Below are 25474 nucleotides of genomic sequence, written 5' to 3' on the forward strand. Positions count from 1 at the left end.
CGCTCTCGAGCGATTTCATCAAACGCTCAAATCAATGATGCGTGCTCATTGTGTTGAGTCCAACTCAGACTGGGCTGAAGATCTTCCTTTACTGATGTTTGCTATCAGAGAGACTGTTCAAGAATCATTGGGTTATAGCCCTGCTGAGCTTGTTTTTGCTTATGGTTTACGGGGATACTTAAAATTATTAAGCGAACGATTAGTTGCTGACAATAAACAAATGGTACCTGTATCTGAATATGTGAATTCAATTAGGGAACGTATTCGTAATGCTTGTGAAAAAGCAAGGACTAATTTAGCTGAGGCTCAGGCTGAAATGAAAGTGCGTTATGATCGCAAAAGTGTGTCTCGTTCATTCCAGCCGGATGATTCAGTTTTGGTGTTGCTGGCTACGCCAGGCTCGGCTTTACAGTCAAAGTTTTTAGGTCCATACATGGTGACCAAGAAGTTGTCTGACACTAAATATTTAGTTTGCACTCCTGACCGGCGAAAAAAATCTCGTATGGTCCATGTCAATATGCTTAAGGCTTATGTGAAAAGTGATGCTCATCTACCTGCTGTCAAACCAAGTTTAGTTGCGTCCTCTGTAGCTGATGAGATTGATCAGGATTTCTCTGTACCCTGCGGTCGTTTGACAAATTCTGTTATATTAAATGACTTGGATTCGCATTTAAGTTATTTATCTTCAGATCAAAAAAGCGATATTGTTGAGTTACTTGAAAATCATCGCTCTCTCTTTAGTGACATTCCTTCCCAAACCACTGTGATTACACATGATATAGATGTTGCTGATGCACGACTGGTAAAACAACATCCTTATCGTCTTAATCCAAAAACACGTGACTTGATGAAAGCTGAGGTTGAGTATTTACGGCAAAATCATTTTGCGAGTCCCAGTTTGAGTGCATGGAGTTCACCTTGTCTATTAGTCCCCAAGTCTGACTTGTCGGTTCGTTTCTGCACTGACTATCGGAAAGTCAATGCAGTTACAAAGCCCGATTCATTCCCATTGCCACGTATGGAAGATTGCATAGATCGAGTCGGTCCTGCCAGGTTTGTGACAAAATTAGATCTTCTTAAAGGGTATTGGCAAATTCCACTTACGTCACGAGCCTCTGAAATTTCAGCTTTTGTGACCCCTGACGATTTTATGCAGTACTCTGTAATGGCTTTCGGGATGCGCAACGCACCGTCAACCTTTCAGCGATTAATGCGCATCGTATTAAGTGGTGTTGAGAAATGCGAAGCTTATCTCGACGATATTGTGATCTATTCTTCTAGCTGGGAGGAGCATATGGTTTCTTTACGTGAAGTGTTTGCACGTCTGGTTAATGCCTGTCTAACTTTAAATCTAGCTAAATGTGAATTCGCCAAGGCCACCGTAGTGTACCTACGAAAAAAGGTAGGTCAGGGACATGTGTGTCCAGTTGATGCAAAAATTGCGTCTATTGTGGAATTCCCAGTGCCAGGGAATAAAAGAGAGTTGAGTAGATTTTTGAGTATGTCAGGATACTACAGAGGATTCTGCCGTAACTTTGCTAGTGTTGTGTCTCCACTAACTGATCTTCTGAGCACCGAAAGAGTTTTTGTGTGGTCTGCTGCATGTGATCAGGCTTTTCGAGCAGCAAAAGATTTGCTGTGTAACGCTCCTATTCTTTCAGCACCGGACTTTGAGCGTCCCTTTAAATTGGAAGTGGATGCTTCTGCTACTGGGGCTGGAGCTGTTCTAATTCAGGAAAGTGAGATGGGTATTGATCATCCAGTGTGCTATTTCTCAAAAAAATGTACAGCATGTCAACGCAGATATAGTGCAATCGAGAAGGAGGCTTTAGCACTACTTTTAGCGTTGCAACATTTTGGGATTTATTTGGGTGGAAGTTCGTTCCCAATTCGTGTGTACACTGATCATCATCCTCTTGTTTTTTTGGATAGGATGCGCAATTCAAACCAGTGATTAATGCGTTGGTCTTTGGAAGTCCAGGAATTTAATTTGGATATACGGCATAAGAAAGGTTCGCAAAATGTGGTTGCGGATGCGCTGTCCAGAGTTCATGGTGCTGAAGTTGAGGTTTAAGTTAGTTGGGTAGATACAAACTGCTTGTTTGCATCTTTTTTGGTGGGGAGGTGTTACGAGTAGTGTAGTGTAGGCTTGTGTGTGGTTTCTCTCTCGCGCTCTCTTTCTCTCTCTCTCTCTCTCTCGCTCTCTCTCTCTTTCTCGCTCTAAGTATTTGCAGGTGCAGCGGATTACGTTGGGACGGACCATGATTGGCGCTTGGATTGGCGGCGGCTATAAAAACCTGCAGAGAACATGGGTTCGATGGTTCCTCGCTCTCTCTCGATTTCCCCGCTTGTACTCAGTGGAGAACGTGATCCAATGAGTGTTTGCTTGTATATTGAGATGCCGTTGTGTTAATTTTTAAACCGGCGATTGAAGCCCGGTTTTCTGTCTCCCTGTCGGGCTTGGAGCATGTAGGGAGGTTTGGTGCCTTATTTGTTATTTTCGTTTTCTCCTGTGTTTGTTAGTAGGGAGGTAAGTTTTCTGTATTTTATTTTATTTGTTTTCCAGGGAAGTTTAATCTAATTTAGTTAGCTTGGTTTATTGTCATTTATTTTGGCTGAATCCCTCCTGATGTTATTTTTGCTCCTTATTTCTGTAAATAAATCACACTTTCTTGTTAAATCTTAGTGGTTGTGTTTTTGGTATATATTTTGGGGAGAGAGAGCGTGGGGGCACCAGGGATTATATTTTTAATCCCTGTATTTTGTTACGTTTTGGTTAAATCTCTTTTTGATTAAGGATTTTTAATTTAATTCTTAACAGCACCTTTTCTCCAAATTACTCATATCAAATATTTTTTTTTAATTATATTGCCATCCTGGGAGTGAAGCATCTGGAGATTTACAACTAAATTTAGGACTTATTAAGACCTTATTTACCTCTCACACTTTGAACATGGTTATTATGTTTTGTGTTTACCCATTCCACAGTGATGCAAAGCTCATTGATATTCAACTATTGCATGGTCATTCAAAACTTGTCCAGCTGTCACACATACAGTGGAGCATCATCAGTGACATTGTTCCTTAACCTGAAAAAATAAATTGCCCTGTGAACCTCACCTTATGTCTTACGCTGACAAAGGTCTTTTCAGTGGAGCAGATAATGACCTGGGGAGGATCTAATGCACATAAATGTTTCTCAAAGTGCAATGAGACTTGCAACATGTTTGATCAGTGCAGTGAACTTTGTCATCCTATGCACTGAATACCACCACAGATGGACACAAATCCAACGAAGCTGATGGCAGAAATGCCTGAGCAGCCACTTGAGCACATGCTCAACTCCATATGCATGATGGTGTGATTTCAGGTGACAACATTGCTTCTACAACCAACATCATCGCTCACCAAAGCCATCCAAATGATCTTGTGTTCCCTTGGAGACTGCTCAGAATTGCTCCAAGGGACCAAGGGAGGACTGTAAGATTCCAGAATATCAGACCCTAACAACTCTTATGGAATTTCATGAGACAAGACCACAAGAATTGCTATGCAATACTACAATAGACTTTCTGATCTGAGAAGTGATCAGGAAACCAGCTGTTCAACTACTGTATTCAAATCATCCTGATTAAATCTTCTTGACTGTATGTCTTTGACAAGATCAGGGAAGAATGCAGGAACGCACTCTTCTCCTTTTACCCCAACCCCCCTTCTTGACCTTTAACTGACTTACTTATTAGAGCACATTTCACATAAAATATCCAATGTTTTAATATGGTATATCTTGTATCACTATATTCATGTTTGGTATCATTTTAAATGGATCTGTGTGATTGATAAAGTGGTCTTAACTTCACTGTATTATTTCACTTGTATATGTTGATTTGGTTTTTGGCTTTGATAAGATCTCTGCCAGATGCTCCACCTCCTTGGAGATGGTTAACTCTTCAAATTCACAAGGCAAGGTTCTTGGTGAGCCTTCTATTGTCTTAAATTTATGGCTGCTTGTTATGAGTTGAGTATATAAGGAATATTTGTGTAATGGGTCGGAAGGGATCTTGTAGAAAGACACCCCGTTGTAGCATCTCTTATGACTTATGCTGCAACGTACTTCTCTCGTCAGGTATGTATCTATCATTCTTTGATTTATCTTTGAGTAATGGATGTTGAATCGTTATGGTCTCATCTCTGAATTGGCTTCCTGATGTTTTGTTTTGTTTTGTTTTTATTTATTTATTTATTTATTTATTTATTTATTTATTTATTTATTTATTTATTTATTTATTTATTTATTTATTTATTTATTTATTTATTTTTATAACATTTTAACAGTACAAAAAGAAATATACATATACATGCCAGGGGGTAAGCATAAATCAAATACATATATATATATATATATATATATATATATATATATATATATATATATATATATATATATATATATATATATATAATATATAAATAAATACATTATAGAGTTCACAAAGTTTTAAAGTGCATAGGGTTTTCTTATTTAAAGAGTCTCTGATACTACTAATTAATAAGCATAATTCCGTCATCAACATCTTAAAGTTGTGTTTCTTATTGGTAAATTTACATTTATGAATGTAAATTTTTTTTTGTAAAATAATTCAATTAATTAAATAAAAACAAATTTCCTCTTGAATATTGTACAAAGAAATGCCAAAAAAGTATATTTTCCCACAACAATGATAGAGGTTTAGAGCACTGTAATTTGTTATAAATACATTTTTGCACCTCACTATGCGCAATGCCAAAATAAGTGTAACGCAGTCTCCTTATACTCATTACAAAAAATTTAATTTATATCAATCCCACTTTAAAATTTTTGTAAATATTGTTTTGCTGGATAAAATCTGTGGAGAAGTTTATAAGATATTTATATAATTTTATTTCTAACATGGTATTTCTGTGGTAACAGCCACACTTTTTTCCAGCAAATCAGTTGATCCTTTAATAAAGACATCCAATAAGATTGAATATAAGGAACAGTAATAAATTCTCTTTGGAAAAGGGTATGGATAGCTTTATTATTTCTCTTGGTATATATATTAAAACAGGTTTTGCACACATATGATTTAGTGATATCAAAAGACAATGCATCAAAAGCATGGACTTGGTTAATACCTCTAAATAACATATGGACCCCTGAAGGAATTGAATTTATAACAGTTGAAAATTCTTGTTGGGTAATTGAGATTTTGTAATGAGAGAGGAATTCATTGTAAGAAAAGAGTACACCTTCTTAAATTTGTTTTCAAACCAATTATTTAAAAAAAGAGATTTTCGCTTGTATAAAATGTGTCTATTATTCCAAATGAAATAGCGATGTGGGGAGAAATTATGCTTATATATTAATGACAATGATAGCAGCACTTGTCTGTGGAAGGCAGATAATTTAACTGGGATTTTATCTATATTATAATTGCACATCAAAATTAAATTAAGACCACCAATATTTGAAAAGACATAATGAGGGATAAAATTCCAAATAGAATTAGGTTTTTTTTAAATGGTGTTTAATCCAAATAACCTTAAAGGTGTGGATTATTGTGGTGAAGTCTAGGAAATTAAAGTCTAGGCCACCATTCTCATACGAATTCATAATTACAGTTTTTTTATTATAATGAGTTCGATTTTTCTATAAAGATCAAATAGCATTTTTATCTATATCTTTATTAGTGTGGTTATCAAAATATAACGCTAAAGAGGGATATGTCAGTCTGGCTATACCTTTAGCCTTTGTAAGAAGAGCTCTCCCCTTAAGAGAGAGGTCTCTCTGAAGCCAAAAATTAAACTTTTTTTTTGTTTTATCAATTAATGGGTTTAAATTAAGAGGACATCTTTTCAATTGGTCTTCAACAATAATAATTTCAAAGTATTTAACCCTATCTTTTATAGGAATGTTACATATTATATATTATACATATTATTAACATCACATTCTTTAACAGCCATCAATTCATATTTATTAATATTTAAGTACAGACCAGGGGCCTCATGTACGAAGACTTGCGTGGAAATCTTACTAAAACATTGCGTACGCACAAAGCTGTAAATGTGCGTACGCAGAAAAAAATTCAGATGTATGAAACACTGCGTACGCCGAATCTCACGCATATTCTTTTGTACATCCGAATGAACATAAAACTGAGCGCAACATGCACGAGCACAAAACCCCTCCCTAACTCCTCCCCCGTATGAATATGCTAATGACTATGCTAATGGCAAAACCCAACGAAAAAGCAAAGGCAAAAGCTAGCAAAAAGAGAAACTTTGAACAGAATGTGAATTGGAGGTGCTGCTTTCGGAGGTAGACCGGAGAAAAGCGGTGTTATTTGCAAGTTTGTTCTCCAGAATTAACAACAAAAGAAAAAATAGAGTGGGAGAGTTTAGCTGATGCGGTTAACACAGTTGGGTCTGAACATCGCACTGAGTCCATTAAAAAAAAGAAATAGTGTGGTTTATATCTGTAAAATGTTTCAGTATCCTTAACAGTCTCAGTGGCGCACCTCGTAAGACGCATGTGATCATGTATTGACACGTTCGAACATGAACTCGGCTCGAATCCAGCGTCTGATGAACTCTTTCTTCTTTTTTTCCCCGCTACATATCAGATTTTGCCCACTATTTATCACAAGAAAGACAAGTAGGAATCATCAATAAGTTTGTGCATCATATTTTATTTGCACATTTATTGAATGGAAATGTTTCTGATTGACGCATGCAAATTCATCTTCAGATAGTGTGTTTATAGCAATGTGCGTGCAGTAGATAGCTCAGATTACATTGGGGAAAACAGGCGACCGCTGCAAATTGTGCTTTAATGTTTAGCTGGTCAACTGTATGGTATGGAAACCTTATATACCTGCTAGATGAACCCGTCTTATACAGTTGCCATTGAAAGGCTCAGACACTTTGTAGAGAGGAATTTAACACAACTGCCTCTAGGAGTCGCCAATGGAAATAAAACAGACACGCACATAAAATATGCGTACGCCAGCCAGAAAGCTGCCGTGAAGCTGCGCACATTCCCACGTTCAGTTCATTGTTAGTAAATCCAAACGTGAGCGATAGTCACTATTTTTCAAACAGAGGGCTGTGTCATCAGCTAACTGACTTAAAATATCTTCTCTATTCGCAATTGAGATACCATTAAGGGTACTTTTTTAATATTTAGAGATAATAATTGAGTAACAAGTAGAAAAAGATAATGGGAGATGGGACAACCCTGTCTAATACCTCTTTTTAATTAAAATCTAGAAGTAGTTCCATATTTAAGTTTAATTGAACTATTGGCATTTTTATGGAATAAGGGTAATTAACCCTCAAGTCATAGTAGCTGGAAGAATAGAATTAGATAAACTTTCAGAAAATACCAGAAGAAGAAAAGGGGCTAAATGCTCAGCAAATAGTTTATAAAACTCTGATGTCAAACCGTCAGTACCTGGGCATTTATAGTTTTTTAAATTATGAATCGAGTTGATCACTTCTTCTAATTTAATATGTTCGTCACACATAAAGTTATCCGTACACTGAAAAAGTGTTGAATGCAGAACTTTTGCAAAAATGTATTTGTGTTGAATTTAATCAAACAAATTAAGTTTAATAATGTTCAACTCAATTTGTTTGTTTAAATTCAGCCCAAATAAATTGTTTACAACCACTTAATGTAAAAAAAAAAATTTGAGAAAATCCAAGGAATCATTTTTGAATAATTTTTTTTAGTGTACTGTCTATTTTTTTTCAATCTCACCCACTGAATTTAGAAAATCGTTAGAGGGTTTATCATCAAATTGTGATATATACAGGTTACTATAATAGGCAGAGCAGTACTTTGAAATCTCTTTAGGATCATCTGATATTTTCCCATAAATTTCTAATTGATGAATAGTATTCAATGTGGCTTGATTTTTTTCTAGTCTAAAACCTGATTGTTTTATTATGTAATTGGCAGAATACAATTTAGCCTGCCGAATAAAATGTTAAGTTTTGATTCATTCTGAATTCTCCCGAAATCTTTTATATCCAGTAGATTAAATGGAGTCTTACGCTACCTTTATGATTTAACAAGGTTAGATTTTGATTTTAAGGCACATTTGACTGTACAGAGACGTTTTGGGCATGTCATCATGGAGATGACATAGAGATGACTTTCAATCATCTAATCGCTGATTCTAGCAAGTTGCATGGGCTTGGCTATTTCTTGCTATTCGTTTAGGAATGTGTGAGCATTTGGCAACCGGCCTATTTGAATATTAGTTAATCCTGCAACCTCTGACTAATTTTAGAGTGTTTGCATACTGTCCGTTAGAAGATGCGCAAACCCGGGGCGTGGAACTCTGAGCGGTGTTTGGTCCCTAATGAACGTATAACCGAAGAGTAAGAGAACAGATATAAAGTAAACTCTACATTAAGTCATAAATGATGAATGTGATCCGTTCTACAATTAAAAATGCAGTCTACATTTTAGGATCACTTAAATTGGAGTCAGATTAAATTCGGAGCTAAAAAACGAATATAAATAAATTATAATAAATAACAAAATTCTTTTGAGAAGCACTAGAAAAGGTTTACATGCATTTAACCTTTGACCATGCTGTTAGTTTCGTCATTGGGCTAATAGTTGGACTTATACAGTGCCGTATCTAAACAGAGGTTGGCCCAGCGAACAGTGGATGCCATTTCCCTCGCCATCAGAGCCAGGGTGAGCCATGTTCCCCAGGAGCGGGCTGCACTCCATTTGGAGGGCGCATCCTCTTGGGTGTTAGCACGTGGCACCTCTCTAACAGACATTGTAGAGCTGCGGGCTGGGCGACACCTAATACATTTGCGAGATTTTTAATCCTCAAGTGGAGCCGATTTCCTTATGTGTGCTAGGAAACCCCGGTGACTAAGAAAAGTCAGTTAGGTGTAGTAAAACGCTTGCTACTCCTTTCTCTCTAACACACAAGACGTGTGCTTTCTCGCTTTGCCAATTGAGTTCCCCACTTGGCAAACCCTGCTGATTTCCACCGAGGCCCCCAGCATCTGACTCAGTTGAGGAGTCAGGTGCTTGACCCATTATGTTGTTGGCCTGCTGGTCGGCCTGCGTTCTGGGTATAGGTGCCTGGTATGCGTGATCCCCACTGGCGATCCCATATGCTCACTCAATCACGATGAAGTCCCCCCTCTTAGGCGGATTTGTGTCTTCCTTCACCGCTAACCATCTTCTCACATTAATACTCCCTCTTCTCAGGGCTAGTTCATGTGCCTTTTTGCCACCAGGTCTCCCCATTCGGATGCCTCCACAGCATCCTCACTATTGGGACTGCATGCTAGGTGTATTTTTATGACTCTTAAAAATATATCTAAATCAGAAACATGTTAAGCAAGAGCCAGGGGACATGTTGGAAGGCCCATAGATTTCCCCATAGTGGAAGTTTTCCACATAAAATTGAAGTTTCCCTCCCAATGGGGAACGAAGCGGTTACTAAAGTAACCCTCGTTCCCCAAGGGGGGGAAATGGAAATGCAATGTTTGGATTGCCCCTTAGCTGTTAGACGTAAAAGGCTCTTTCAGCTAGAAAATGATGTCTTGGCGTGGCACGAGCTGCGTCTTTATACAAGATTAATTGTAAATGATGGCAGCTGTGCACGCTGATGCCGCCAACTCATCGGCATTTCATTTTCCTGTTTTTATACTCTTTCGAAATCCCCATAGTGGTTTTCCAGAAAGCATACCCAAAGCATTCAGTTTCATGCATGGACCAACTTCTTTAGACCTTTAGAGTTTGCATGTTGTCCCTGCGTTCACATGGGTGTCCTTCGGTTTCCCCCACAGTCCAAAGACAAGCGGTACAGGTGAATTGGGTAGCCTAAATTGTCCGTAGTGTATGAGTGTGAATGAGTGTGTGTGAATGTTTCCCAGAGATGGGTTGTGGCTGGAAGGGCATCCGCTGCATAAAAAAAAAACTGCTGGATAAGTTGGCGGTTCATACCACTGTGGTGACCCCGGATTAATAAAGGGACTAAGCCAAAAAGAAAATTAATGAATTAATGAATTTCCCATGTGCTGTTTAACAGAGCAACAACATTTTTAACAGTATGCCATAATTTTTAATTTTATATTTTTTCTTCTAGATTTTTTTATTCATTTGGCTGCAGAACAAACCAATGTTGTCCAACGACTTGCCTAATTAACCTAATTTGCCTAGTTAACCTAATTAAACAAGTTAAGTTTTTAAATAGAACTTTAAGTATAGAATACTAACATCCTGAAAAAATAACTAGTAAAATATGTACTGTCATCATGGCAAAGACAATTATTTTCAAAAATTTGTTGAAAAATAAGTTCTGTTGTCTCTGCACTTGGCAAAAAAAATTTATTTTAAAAATAATCAATTTCTGAAATCCCTAAAAGCTTCTGTAATATTGTAATAAAAGGGAAAAAAGACCCTTGCAAAATCAAAAGCACATTTTTGTTTTGGAGTAAAGTAAGCTATTCCTTTAAAATAAGTTCTCCTTCATAGTGGGTGCAAATTAACCATTTGTTCGCTAATTAGACATCACTAATGCAGATGTTACCAGCACAGAAGTTGCGGGTTGGGAAGGACCTGCTCCAGCCGGCTGTACTGGCTTATGGTAAAAGTAAGTACTGGTGGACTGGGATGGCTGGAGAAGTGTCTGGTGATCCCTGCTGGAAAAGACAGCACCATCTCACCAGTGATCTTCACCAAACACCTACAACACACAGCAAGACACAAGAGAAGAATAAGGACAGCTTCATTCAATTTAGGTAAAATGTCTTTAGAACTTTAAAATGTGTTCTTACTTAGTGGGATCTGCTCCTTTAAAGTAGGTGCTGATGGTCTCTGTGAAAGCGGCTGCTACTGGTAGTGTGTCCTGGGGTCCCATTGTGAGAGGACTTGGACCTCTGGAACACGCTGAATACAGAAAGCGATTGAATTGTAAGGTTTAAGAGTCATAGCATTCTGGACTTAAGGTATTGTGGCATATTATTATTACCATCACACAACATAATCTGCAAAACTGACTTGGGACAGCTCTGTGGCCCACCTGACACAGAAAGGTTGAGTTCTCTGCCTAGTGTAGGAGTGGAGGCTGCGCTCAGGGAAGTGACAGAGGATATAGAGGATGTGCTCTCAGCTCTTGCCAGAGGAGCAAATGGAGGAGGACTCCAGGAGTGGATGGGGGGGCTGAATGGACGGGCCTGAGGAGAAATGAAACTGTAAAATTATGATGTCTAGTTCAGACTGTCATTCAAGTTCACCCTCCAGTGCTGTTGTTTGTTTATAGTCTGCTGGATCTGGATTTACATGGGTACAATGCATTTACTTACAGCAGATATTTATGCGAACCATGTATTCCTACCAAATTTACTTCAGTATTGTGATGTACGTCCAATGTAAGGAATGCTATTAGAGGGCAGAGTTTTACTGTAGTGCTCTTCCTTTTCATCTCTCAGTTGCAATAAAATAGTGTTAGTTGATGTTAGTGTAAACATAAGAGTTTATTTTTCTATCATTGTTGACGGTTTTGTTTTGAGCATTCATAGGTTATAAATTCAAAAGAATTTTGGTTTCTCTTACAGGGTTCCTTTTTCAACTTTTCCAGCACCTGACAACCACTGTAAATTACGTTTTTATATGATGTATGTACTTTTTCAGATTTAAATCCATTGTGCTATTTAAAAAAAAAAACAATAAAAAAAAAAACAATATAACATTTCAATTTAAATTGTAACATTTACACATTTACAATTTACACAATTGTAACTTTGAAGCATAGATTTATTGGGATAGTTAACCCAAAAAAGGTATATATATATATATATATATATATATATATATATATATATATATATATATATATATATATATATACATATACATATATATATATATATATATATATATATATATATATATACATACATATATATATATATATATATATATATATATATATATACATACATATATATAATATATATATATATATATATATATATATATATATATATATATATATATATATATATATACATACATATATATATATAATATATATATATATATATATATATATATATGTATGTGTATATATATAAATATATATATATGTATATACATACATACATACATACATATATATACATACATATATATATATATATATATATATATATATATATATATATATATATATATATATACATATATATATATATATATATATATATATATATATATATATATATATATATATATATACATACATACATACATACATACATATATATATATATATATATATATATATATATATATATATATATATATATATATATATATATATATATATATGTATGTATGTATGTATGTATGTATGTATATACATATATATATATATATATATATATATATATATATATATAAATCCTGAAAATTATTAGAATAATTAGCAAATTATTTATGTATTACAATTTACATATGCTTATAAACATTACATTCCAAAATAGATTAAATTCATTCCATAATGACAATGTGAAAAAATTTTATTTTAAATTGTTGCAAATTTATAAAAAAAGAAAAGAAAAGAAAAAAGAAAAATCACATGTGCATAAGTATTGACAGCCTTTGCCATGCAGCTCTAAATTGAGATCAGGTAGATTCTGTTTCCACTAATCATTCTTGAGATGTTTCAGCAGCTTAATTGGAGTTCACCTGTTGCAATTTTAGATGATTGGACATGATTTGAAAAGGCATACACCTGTCTATATAAGGTCCAAGGGTTGATGTGCATGTCAAAGAACAAAAGAAGCATGAAGACAAAAGCAATTGTTTATAGACCTCTGAGACAGGATTGTCTCGAGGCACAAGGCTGGAGATGGATACAAAAATATTCTGCTGCTCTGAACGTTAAAATGAGCACAGTGGCCTTCATCATCCGTAAGTTAAAAATGTTTGAAACCACAAGGACTCTTCCTAGAGCTGGCTGGCCATTTAAGCTGAGTTATCAGAGGAGAAGGGCCTTAGTCAGGGAGGTGATCAATAACCTGATGGTCACTCTGTAGGAGCTCCAGCGTTCTTCTGTAGAGAGAGAAGAACCTTATAAAAGGACAACCATCCATGCAGCAATCCGCCAATCAGGCCTGTATGGTAGAGTGGCCAGACAGAAGCCACTACCATTCTAGAATTTGCCAGAAGGCATTTGAAAGGCTTTTCAGACCAAAACAAAATTCTCTGGTCTGATGAGACTAAAATTGAACTCTTTGGAGTGAATGCCAGGTGTTATGTTCGGAGAAAAACAGGCACTGCTTAACACCAGGCTAATCTGCTTGTTAAGTAGTGACGTGTTTGTGACGTATGTAATACTGTTTCTGGGTCCAAGCCTCCTTTCATTTTAGTGGAGAAAGTAAAAAATTTCATTTTGAAAACGAAATGCATTGATTTTATTTTTTTGCTGTTTGAAACAACTAACACTCATTTGGGGGACGGTGGGTATCTAGCACATCAAAGTCAGTTGGTGGGTCACCAGTGGCACCGTTTATACATCTGTGGGAACCTAAGTGCGCTCACCAAGGGCGTTGATTAGACCCAGGGGGAGAGCCCACCAAGCCATGCCCGGGTAGAGACCACTCTCCCGGCATGTCCCGCGCCTGGAGGTGCTAGAGTGACTCCGGGTTTCGCTGACCTGCCGTTGAGGTTTTAGTGAAGGCGAAAAAAACGACACTTCGGCAATTTTGGCTTTAGCGGTTGAAGGAACCAGGGGTCTAAGAGCAGGCCTGTTGCCCCAGAAGGCACGTCCGAACCCTGGCAAGGCCGCTGCGCTGAACCCCATGGGAGTCAGGGGTCCCATGGCCGAGCTGTCAACCCGCGAGAGAGCGTCCGTTTCCCCGCAGGCTAGCACGCGCGTGCCCCGGGGAGGCAGGGGGACGCAGCTGAGCTGTCAACCCGCGCCAAGGCGTCCGTTTCCCCGCAGGCCACTGCACGCGCATCCCGGAGGAGCAGGGGGACGCGGCCGAGCTGTCAACCCGCGAGAGAGTGTTTGTTTCCCCGCAGGCCAGCGCGCGCACGCGCCCCAGGGAGGCAGAGGGACGCAGCTGAGCTGTCAACCTGCGCCAAGGCATCCGTTTCCCCACAGGCCACCGCGCGTGCATCCTAGAGGAGCAGGAGGACGCAGCCGAGCTGTCAACCCACGGTGGAGCATCAGTTTCCCCGCAGGTCAGCGCGCGCGGCCCAGGGAGGCAGGGAGACGCAGCCAAGCTGTCAACCTGCGAGAGAGCGTCTGTCTCCCCGCAGCAAACTCGAGATTTTCTTATGCCCTGAGGCTGGAACTACATGCCGCTGGTGCCCCATCCACGACCCAAAGGCCGGTGGTGCCCCATTCACAAACCCAGACCATTTGGGCCACCAGCGGTACATCTTGGCCAGTTGGGTCACCAGCAGCACGTCTGTCTTGCCCGTGCGGTTTGGAGAAGTTAGTGTCCCCGGGCTTAATAGTGGGGTGCCCGGGCACTGATCAGGTGCCAATCTAGAGGGTCCTTTGGGACAGGCGCTTGCCCCTGGAGAGTGGGGGGTCCTCGGGCAGAGCGCGCATGACACAAGGCCCCCAGAGGTCAGTGGCTCCAGGCCCAGAGTGGAGCTTGGCTTGCCCCGGAGCGCGGGGGCTCCCTGGGGATACAGCATGTGACACAAGGCCCCTGGAGGTCAGTGGCTTCAGGTCCAGAGTGGAGCTTGGCTTGCCCCGGAGCGTGGGGGCTTCTAGGGGATACAGCGCGTGACACAAGGCCCCCAGAGGTCAGTGGCTCCAGGCCCAGAGTGGAGCTTGGCTTGCCCCGGAGCGCGGGGGCTCCCCAGTGATACAGCGCGTGACACAAGTCCCCCGGAGGTCAGTGGCTCCATCAGTGGTTTACCAGCGGCACCGTTAACGCATCTGCGGGAACCTAAGTGCGCTCACCGGGGGCGTTGATTAGACCCAGGGGAGAGCCCACCAAGCCATGCCTGACAGGAGACCACCCTTCCCGGCCTACTTGTCGGTACGTCCCACCTGCCTATCCGGGTCACCAGCAGTTCTTGGTTAAACCAGCCACGCCTGTCTGCTGCCCCCGGGGCAGACAGACAGACGTGGCTGGCTGAACCAAGAGCTGCTGGTGCCCCGGAGAATAAGTCACCAGCAGCCAAGAGCTGTTGGTGACCCAGAGAGGAAATTAAACCGTTGGTGGTCTAATTTGTCTAACCTCACTGCCTTCATCAGATAGCCTCGAGTCCTACCCAAACACTAGGCAACAGTGGCGCTTTTATGGCTTTCTGACTGGTTACCTAACCTCCAACTCTAGGCACCGCTGTGGAGTCTTCCAGAATCTGACAATCCAGGAGGTTGAAGAGGCCTCCAGAAGCCCAGACGAGTCTGCTTATGTCATTAACGTGAGTATGGCGCAAGTAAGGTGGGGGTCACCAGTAGCATGCTCTCACTCACTTCTTCTCTCTGCTTGTTCTCTGATGCCAGATCACCCTGCATAAGACAAACAGAGCCTTTGGGGCGGCGCAGTTGTCTCTAAACAGGGAGGAATACAGCTGGTTCCGCAGGTTCTTGGCGCTGCAGGCTGGTCTCCCCGGAGGGAGCCAGGCTACCTATTTCTTTTTCACTTTCAGAGCCAGTCCTTGTCGGACCCTGAACAAATACTTTCAGTCTGCGTGAATCAGTATGGGCCTTCCAGGCAAACCCACCTTTATTGACGTACGGACTGCCATCGCGACTCATGTGAGTAACTACCACTGGCGGCTTCAATCCTAAACAAGCTTCTGCCTGTCTGTCTCTCTCCGACGCAGGCAAAGAATGCACACTCTTCAGAGGATCGCTGCAAGGTGGCGCAATTCATGTGCCATGACACTTCAACCTCAGATAAGTTCTGCGCACTTTACCTCGGACCTCTCCAAGCACGCGAGCGCCGCAGACTATTTGAAAGGGCCCTGGTGGAGGAGGAGGATGGGGAGGCAGCGGGCACAGAAAGCCCCCCGCGGAAAAGACGCAAGAGGACAGAGACTCCCGTGTCTCCCCTGGTAAATCAGTTTCTCTTTGGCATGTAAAGCAGAACGTGTGGCATTGGCTAACTGGCCTTTATGTGTCTCTTTTCCAGCAGAGAACCAGCAGGAGAACGCTGCCAGGGCGGCCAGCCAAGGGGAAAAGCCAGGGGGCTCGCCCACTCAAACCAACAGACCAACAGAAGACTCTGAATCGTCCTGAATAAATATTGTACAACTTAACGGTCATATGGTGTTCAGTGTTTCATTATTCCTCTATTTGTGTGGTAAAAGTAGATTCAGTAGGGACAAATGAGCCCTGTCTCCTTAGTTCAAAGCTGGACGCCTGCTGCGTCCAGGTTTCGCCTTGGCTACGTTCCGATTGGGACAAATTATCCCTGTCTTGTGTGTTAAAAGTGTTACGTGGGATGCCCTCGTCCAGGTTCAGCCTTGGCTATGGGCCAGTTTGGACAAATTATCCCTGTCTTGTGTGTTTAAAGTGTCTCGCGGGACGCCCCTGTCCAGGTTCAGCCTTGGTTGATAGCTCATAGGGAGAAATCCTCCCTTTTGCAGCACAAGGAGGTGCTGGGCTGGATGACTCTGTCCAGGTCTGCAACTGCTTTGAATGCCCAGATGGCCTAGGGTCCAACTCTGGTTATTAGCAAGCTTCTCCCGGGACAGCTCGGTCTTTTGAGCTGCATGAAGAGGTCAGGACAGGGCTGCTGTGGAGTGGAGGTTAACTTTATGGAGAAATCATTTGTTTATGATCACTTTTTATTCCTATCACACATTAAAGTTAATTTTATGTAAAATCATAGTGTACACAACAATCTTTGGGCTTGCTGCATAACAAATACCAAAAATGTAACAATTTATAAAAAAATGAATCACTTTCTGGCCATCGGATATTAGGCATGGACATATATACTGCAGTCATGATTTTTGAAAGCATTAAATCGCTTTGTAAACGTTTATTATTACCATTTCATGAGTCTCCCTATTCAGTTGAATAGAGCGCTTGGACCCGGAAGCCGCTTCGGGTGACGTCACACTTAACAAGCGGATAACATCCCTACAGTGAAGCATGGTGGTTGCAGCATCATGCTGTGGGGATGCTTTTCAGCAGGAGGAACTGGAAGACTAGTCAAGATATATATATATATATATAAAATGAATCGTTTGGTTTGTAATGTGTACCAAACCGAAAGTCTTGTACAAAATGGTTCAATGCAAATACGCGCATGACTACACCCTTATATATATAATAATATATATTATATATACACCCTTGGGTGTGTGTGTATATATATATATATATATATATATATATATATATATATATACACATATATATATATATATATATATACACACACACACACACACACACACACACACACATATATATATATATATGTGTGTGTGTGTGTGTGTGTGTGTGTGTGTGTGTGTGTGTGTGTGTATATATATATATATATATATATATATATATATATATATATATATATATATATATATATATATATACACACACACACACACACACACACACACACACACACACATATATATATATATGGTCCTATGTCTAAAAAAGAATTATAATAATACAATAAAAAACTGTTTTGGCTTCTTACACTTTACATACCTAAGACTTGCCTATAGCACTTATTCATTGTTGCTCTTATAGTTGTGTAAATTGCTTCCTTGTCGCTTTGGATAAAAGGGTCTGCTAAATGACTAAATGTAAAATGTATTTTTGGCAGAACCATGGCAGCTGCCTGTACATGGAATGAGGTAGCTCTCTGTGCCAGATTTAGGGACGGCCTGGATGACGAAATACAAGACGAGATCGCCACCCATGATCTTCCCCGAGACTTTGATGCCCTGGTGGATCTAGCTCTTCATGTGGACACCCAACTGCATCATCGCCAGCATAGCTTGCTTGACTCTGGCCGGGGTTTCCATTATCTTTTGGACTGGGAGGGCTATGGTGCGGAGGAGAGGTCTTGAATTCCGATACGGAACATCTTGGACTGGTCACTGATCGTGGACTTCCATCGCAGCGAGGTGAGTCCAGGGGCACTAGGCATTCTGTTTTTGCATGCTTGTAAAGCTTGTATCTTGATCCAACTGTGAGTAATCTGTCTTGTCGTGTCCTGTTTCCCCAGACTCCCAAGCACCAGCTTGTTTTGGTTTCGTTTTTTCTCTCTACCTTCTTTATTTTGCTACTTTGTCCCGTCTTCCTGCTCGCTGTGGTTTGGTCTGGCTGCCCAGTTCACGCTATTAAACCTCGATCAGGGAAATGCCCACCAGTACCTGAACGGCTATTTCTCTTCTGGTCTGCCCGAGCGTTTGGTATCGCTCTTCCGTCTCTTGGTGGTAAAATCTGGAACTCACCAGAGCCTGCACGTCTCTCCTTCTACAGCCCAGTAAAGTTTATGGTAGCGCTTTCTTGCCACTTGGTGGTAGTGCCTGGAACAGCGCTACTTTCTGAGTTCAGCCTTTTGAGTTTTTTTAAACTGACTTTTTAGAAGTTTTGTGTTTTTTGAAAAGAATAAATTTAGTTTCACCTGTAATTGAATCTTGTATCTTTACCCTGACAGTTCGCTTGTACGGTGGCTCTGAACTGTCAAAACACCTCTAAAAAAGGCTTTTTCGGACATTACATATTTGTTCATATGTACATTACTGTAACACGTGTAATTCAAGAGCATTTGAGCTGGTTTTAGTCCTTAGGTCTTTCATTTTCATATTTAAAATATATTTAACTTGCTTGTTAATTAAATTGCACTTTGTTATTTACCCTATTATTTTTATGCAACAGTCAAGTTGAACATTAATTTGATATGAAAAAAGGAAATAATTCATTTTTGCAGGCTGATTTATGTGAAATCATGAATATAGGTCTATATAATCACCTTGCAATTTTTTAAATTATAGCTTTCTTTACTTTGTAAAAAAATTGCTGTTAAAACCGTCAGATTCTACAGCAAAATCGATTTTTTTCACTATTCTGTTACATTTTTGTTTTCGAGAAAGTAACCAACAGCAGAAAACTGAGTTAAGAGTTCAGATTCAATGTTTCATGTCTGTTTGAAATTACACTTTTAAGTCTTGTTCACTATTCCATACACGTTCACTAATATAGTTCACCTGACAGAATTAATGAATACAAATGAGTGAATTCAGACACTGATAAACACCTGCTGTTAATAATCACACTCACTGAAGGAAAGAGAAACAAGAAACACAGACAGTGACATCACTTTCAACTTTAAATAAAAACAAGTAAAATAAAACACCTTTAGTTTCAGTAGAGGATCATTAAACAACTCCACAAACAACAGCAGATACACTTATTACTGACTGCTTTGACTTCCATGCCATTGTTATTGAGAACTTATTGATTCTTATTGAGAAATTTAGGTGTTTTTTTTTTGTGTGTCACCTAGGGCTGTAACGATACACCAAACCCACGATTCGGTTTGTATCACGATTTTTGGCCCACAATTCGGTTCATTTTTTTTTTCTTGTAAGATGGGAAAAAAAAAAAATTTAAACTATTTTTTATTAAATAGCATTTTAAAAATCTTTTTAAACTAAACATCAAAGAACAATATTAACTATGCAAATTATACAATAATACAACAATATAAATAGCCATATATAAAATAAATAAATAAATAGCAAAAGCTATATCACTTTTGTTTTCTTTGTAACAAAATACTGTTGAAAAACCAAAAAGAACTAAACTCCATTGTGAAGATGGTTCAAGCATGTTAAAAATTGTTTTTCAATCAAGAAAAAGTAAATTAAATAGCTACTAGGGATGCTCATTTCGGTTAATTTTGCTAACCGACAACCACCGCTCATTAATCGGTTATTAACGGTTAACTGGTCAGATTACTAGGCTATTAATTTTATATTAAACAAATTGACATGTCTTTTTGTATCTGACACATTAAATATTGCATTTTAAAATACTGATTTATTTTTAAATGCTAGCATATTAATAACAGAACAGAACAACAGAGCATCTTCACGCACCTGCAGTGTTTAGCACAGAAGAGCAGAATAATCTAAATAAAATGAATAAAATAAATAGGATTGCCCTAAATTATTTTCATTTAGGAGAAGCACTTTAGCAGCATCTAGACCAGCAGCCTGTAAGTACATTTAAGATTTGTTTCAGTTGTTGTGTATGGTTTGAGGACTTGTTTAAAAAAAAAAAAGAAAAAAAACTACTAACACTTCCCTTCTTAGACTTTACAGACCTGAAACTTGCCTTTAGTACTTATTCATTGTTGCTCTTAGTTGTGTAAATTGCTTCCTTGTCCTCATTTGTAAGTCGCTTTGGATAAAAGCGTCTGCTAAATGACTAAATGTAAATGTAAATTTAAATAATTATTTTATATTACAAAACGAAAACACTGACTGATTCTTTTTAATAACCGGCATAGACTGTTTTTTTTCCAATCATGTTTTTTCTTCCGTCATATAAAAATCGCTGACTTCCTCAAATTGCTCGCTCCACGGAAAATATGCATTTATTTAATGCCCCGCTTTTATTATTATAATCACAAAACTTTTTACCTTTTTAATAGAAATCATTATTTTAAAGATTATGTCTTGATATATGGTTTCCTCTCTCTCCCTCGCGGTTCAAGTGCGCGCGCTGCGTGATGAAAAGACAACAACTTAATTTTTGTAAACAGTTTTGTTGTTTCAATATGATATTGCATTAATGTGCATACATGCTTTATAAGCTGAAAAATAAAAAGTAAAGCCTATTTGTTGCGTTTATTATGCAGATCCAGGTCAACATCTGCGCTGGTTTGGTATCAACACGTCTGTATCAGACAGCAATATTCTTCTTCCATTTTGCTTCTTTGGCAAATGTGTCTGTAGGCACGGGTTATACGTTATCGTTCCGCAAGTTATGCCTTGCAGTTGAACAAGGGGCAGAAAACAAGGCGCACCTCACTGCCTTTATGTTGAAGGAAAAAAGAAGAGGCGCGGTCCTCTTTTGAAACGACTGAATCAGCTGGGTATCGATTGTGCAAAAGTGTTGCTGTCTGTGTTGTTACAATTGTAATATTTAACAATATCGTGATATTCAAGATTTGTACATTCATCCAGCTCTGGATAACTTAAAACAGCCATTAGACCTTCAGAGCGGCATTAATGCGTCCTGAAGTAAAGCGAAACGGTTATAAACTCCAGCAAGATAGAGTGATTATATGCAGAGCCATATACCTTTATCTATAAATAAAGTATAACTATAGAAACTGTGTTCATCTTAACTGAAAGCTTCGTCATGTTTCCTGACCTCACGCATAGCGCACCTGTCAGTCAGCTCGTAACGTTAACTCCCAAAGGGTCAAACAGAAAGCGCACAGCACGGTTACAAAAAAGTTTCCTCTGCAGAGGAGTCGGGGCATCTGGTGAACGCCCAGCCTTCTCTGCGCAGCCACATTAACAACAATGCTTTGACAGCATTGGCAATATTTCTGCCGTTGTCTGTTGTCAAGTGGGGTTAAGTTGATTTTGTTTTTGATATTCCTGACACATTCAGACAGTCCCTTACTAAGAGCTCCGTGCGAGCTCTCCCGGTTAAACGCATATTGCGAGGGTTTAAACGGAGCAGTGCTCGTAATGTTGAGCGAAAAAAAAGTGTTTCATCATGTTCTTCTTCAACTCGCTCAACTTTTGCAGGCACGGGTGACGTTATTGGAAAGGTAGTCACGGGGTGTGTCGCGATTCTCCCTTATCACACCGTGACACAGGATCGTAGATCTGAGTGTCGCGATTTCGATTTCATATCGTGTATCGTTACAGCCCTAGTGTCACCGTAATAAGGTGAGGGACTGGTTTAGTTGGGCTCACCCTTGAACTCATAAGCCCCTTTCACAAAGTGATACCGGTAAATATCTGGAAAATGTACGGAACAACTTTACCCGTACATTCAAAAAAGCGTTGTTCACACAGGCGAGGACGTTACGAAATTTTTCCGGAAAAGATCATTTACACATTCATTCCAAAATACCGGTAATTCTGAAACCATTAACCAGAAATGAGCTCTAAACGGCTGCGCTTGTATTTGTAAACATTTGACTACATCACAAACTCTGTGGATGGATCAGTATTGTGAACAACTGATGAAAACATATGGAGAAACATTTTCACATGTTGAGATGTACATGATATGTGTGTGTGCTGGCGCTCATAGACGCGCTCATATTTATCATAAGCATCTTATCGATAATTAATTACATGGTTGGCATTAAGCTGAACATATAAACGTTATCTGACTAATTTCTAGCTGCTAAATGTGTCTGGAAAAATATTCAAAGGCTATTATTCTCATAAACCGCGCGGACGTGAATTTGTCTGACTGTTCTGATTGGCTGAAGCAGACGTCTCACATCAGCACGTTCTAGACGTGCACGCGCTTATTCCGGCAATCTTCCTTTTGCGTTCACACAGCGCAGCATTCCGGCAAATTACCGGTAATGTCACAACTTTTCTTTCCGGAAAATAGCCAGAACGAATTTCCTGGTATTTTCAAAAAGAGCCTGTTCACACATACACACCTTTTGCGGAAAATTGCCGGTAATTTTCCGGAAAGGTGTGTAAGTGTGAATGGGGCTATAATTGTAGACTCTCCAGCTGCTGTAATGCAGAATTTATGAAACACTTTTATTTTGGCAATAAACCTGGAAAGTCAATAGGTTGATGTTTAGTTAAAGGTCTGGATGATTGGCCTTATGCACTTAGTTGCAGATAATATTTTATTAACAATAAGTGGAAACAGGAAAGATACCTAATTTCTTTACAGAGTTAAGAAATGAACATACAAAAACAGTCCAGTTTTTCAGACCTTGTACCCTTAACAATAGTAACAATTAAAATGTTTCATGCCGCAATGCATGCTGGGTGTGGCACAGTACATAAATCCCAGCATGCATTGCGGCATGAATAAATTATGTAATATAATGGTCTTACAGTTTTCTTTATTTGTGTTTGATTCTGCTGTTGTTGCTTATGTTTAGAGTTTCAGTAGCCTGTTTGTGAGTTAAACTTATTTTTTTTAGTTGTCACCATTGTTGAGGTTAATATGCTGATACTTGATGTCTCTTTGAATGCAACTTACAACATAGAGCAAAGTGTTTTTGTCCAGGATAATCTTAAAAACTTGAAGCAATTAATTACGACACACACAGACATGTTATTTTACGTTTAACAATAAATTAAACATTGGATAGGAGCAGTGAATTATTTAAATCATATTAGAACAGGTTCTGCCTGAACATCATGAAAACAACATGAACATCAGCAGATCTTATTTAGTTTTTTTGGCTTACTTGCAATATCATTTTAAACAAAGTTATTAACAATTGCAGCAGCCAAAATAAATTAATGTTAAAAATGTTAGGGCTAAGAGCCCAACTAAAGCAAACTCTGTTCTTCATGATGGTGACTTAAATGTTAATCTTTATTTCCAGAAAAAAAATTTAAGTAGATGTTATACAAATATAAATGTTTTAGTAATAAGTGTAGTTGGTGATGATGTTTGTGGAGTTGTTTAATCATCCAGTAATAATTTAAATGATTTATTGTACTTTAATGATTTGTTGTACTTCAGGTTATTTCATTATAAAGCTGTGACTGAAGTTGTAGTTTTTTGTATGTTCTGTTCTTGTTTTTTCCCATCAGTATTTCTTCATGTGTTCATCGGTAATTCTCAATTATCATTTAATTAATTAATTTACTTCAGCTTTGCTCCATGTTTCTTGAACACTTAAGAAATGTGGACACTTGGAATTGTTCATTTAAAACTGAGGTATTTGCTCGCGGTTTTAAAAGGTTAAATGCAGGGCTCCGAACCGGTTCAAGGAGCGGAAACGAAAAACAGAAACGAATGACATTTTGCAGGAACAGAAACCAAAAATAAAAAAAAAGATCATCTTTCATCGTTCTGAACAGAAACGGTTACAGTTAAACGGTTAATGTTATTTTATCATTCTCTTTACTATATGAATTGGGGAGACAAAAAGCATTAATTTAAAGCATGTTTATAAATACGACGGTGAACATGAATACAACATGAAACAAGTCATTTCTGATGCGATGAGCTTGTCTTAAAGGTTACCGAGAACCTGCTCTTTCATGTACAAAGGTATGTTTCGGTTTAAGTTATTGTTACTAAAACTTCTATTTATACTAAATTAATTATGGATTGTCAATTGTTTTTAGATTGCTCTCCATAAAGAAAATGCTTTTGTTAAAATTTTTTTTATGACAAACCATCAGATAAATCGATCTGTATTGAAGGATGAGGGGCAGATCATAAACATGATGGACAAAGATTTAATGATATATTATCAAACCACTTAAGAATTTTCCATTCGGAGAATTACAGTATTTAATAGCTTAGTCCTTATAAACAATCTTTTAATAAAATACATTTACAAGGCTACTGAAGAATTAACCAAATATGCAATATGATCTGCATAATGATCACAGAGAAGTGAGGTAAGCGCCCGTTTTTATATAAACTATAAATGTCTGGCCGTGATGCGTATTTAGGCCTATGGCAGTCTATAAAAAGATAATATAGCTTGAAAAATTGTAATATTTTAGAGAAAGTAATAAAGTTTGTACAACTAATGTTTGGTCTTATTAATCTGCCCATAATTAAACGTCATGTAGCCTACTTTTTGATTACTTGACCCATGGATTAACGGCAGCACCAGCGGACAATGTCAATAAACTGAAATAATCCATGACAGAAGTTCACTCAAAGTAAAAGTTCTTTCTGTCTTTAATTACTAACACTCCCGTCATTCCTACTACTTTCAGAACATAAATTAAGATATTTTACCATATGAAAATGCAATGAAATTATGAAAATTGTGAAATTAAAGACAATAATGCAGAGATCTGGTCCCCGCGTCAGGTCAGGGTGCGCCAGGGTGCGCGGAGGCGCACTAAACTCACACGGTAAAGAACTGGATTTTAATTTCATGTTTTAGTTAACTAATTATTTAAATACAACTCTCTTGATCTCTAAAGGCAAAAAAAATGCAAAAGAAATTGGTCGTTACATAAATTTCAGCAAAGATGCAACTGCTTGTCATTTTCAAATTTGTTTTTCAGTTAGGGATTAGGTCTGTTAGAGTAACAATAAAATTGTTTTGTTGGACACTGCACAGTAGTCTACAATATAATTAAAATTATAATTTATTATATTCATTATTATTAAAACTAATAAGCTATACAATTGATAAAACGCAAGACCCTTTTTAATGGTTGGTTTCATTTTGACATCGCTAACAGTTGTAATAAGAAACATCCCATTATGCAGTCTCAAGTTAGGAAACTTAAAAATGAGTTTTGAGTTTAAAGATAATC

The 25474-nt window shown here is 38.4% G+C and overlaps 2 protein-coding genes across 5 annotated transcripts in view; one reads left to right on the top strand and one right to left on the bottom strand.

The window, feature by feature from the left end:
* sgip1b (SH3GL interacting endocytic adaptor 1b) overlaps nucleotides 1-25474 on the bottom strand; it is a 150132-nt gene that overhangs the window by 44621 nt on the left and 80037 nt on the right. For 3 of the 4 annotated variants that reach the window (XM_087240568.1, XM_087240570.1, XM_087240567.1), the window contains 3 exons: nucleotides 11037-11241; nucleotides 10843-10954; nucleotides 10596-10751 (listed from right to left, as the gene is read on the bottom strand). In XM_087240568.1, coding sequence (XP_087096694.1) covers nucleotides 10596-10751; nucleotides 10843-10954; nucleotides 11037-11241 — 473 coding nt within the window. The remainder of the gene's footprint in view (nucleotides 1-10595; nucleotides 10752-10842; nucleotides 10955-11036; nucleotides 11242-25474) is intronic. The other variant, XM_087240569.1, reaches the window with a different exon arrangement.
* On the top strand, nucleotides 12844-16373 carry LOC147837031 (uncharacterized). Its single transcript, XM_087240610.1, has 4 exons — nucleotides 12844-15460; nucleotides 15543-15773; nucleotides 15866-16096; nucleotides 16174-16373. Exons 2-4 carry the CDS (start codon nucleotides 15741-15743, stop codon nucleotides 16282-16284), a joined length of 375 nt encoding a protein of 124 aa, XP_087096736.1. The 5' UTR covers nucleotides 12844-15460; nucleotides 15543-15740; the 3' UTR covers nucleotides 16285-16373.

Source organism: Danio rerio, chromosome 2, assembly GCF_052040795.2.
Source record: "Danio rerio strain M-AB ecotype USA chromosome 2, GRCz13ab, whole genome shotgun sequence".
Lineage (NCBI taxonomy): Eukaryota > Metazoa > Chordata > Actinopteri > Cypriniformes > Danionidae > Danio > Danio rerio.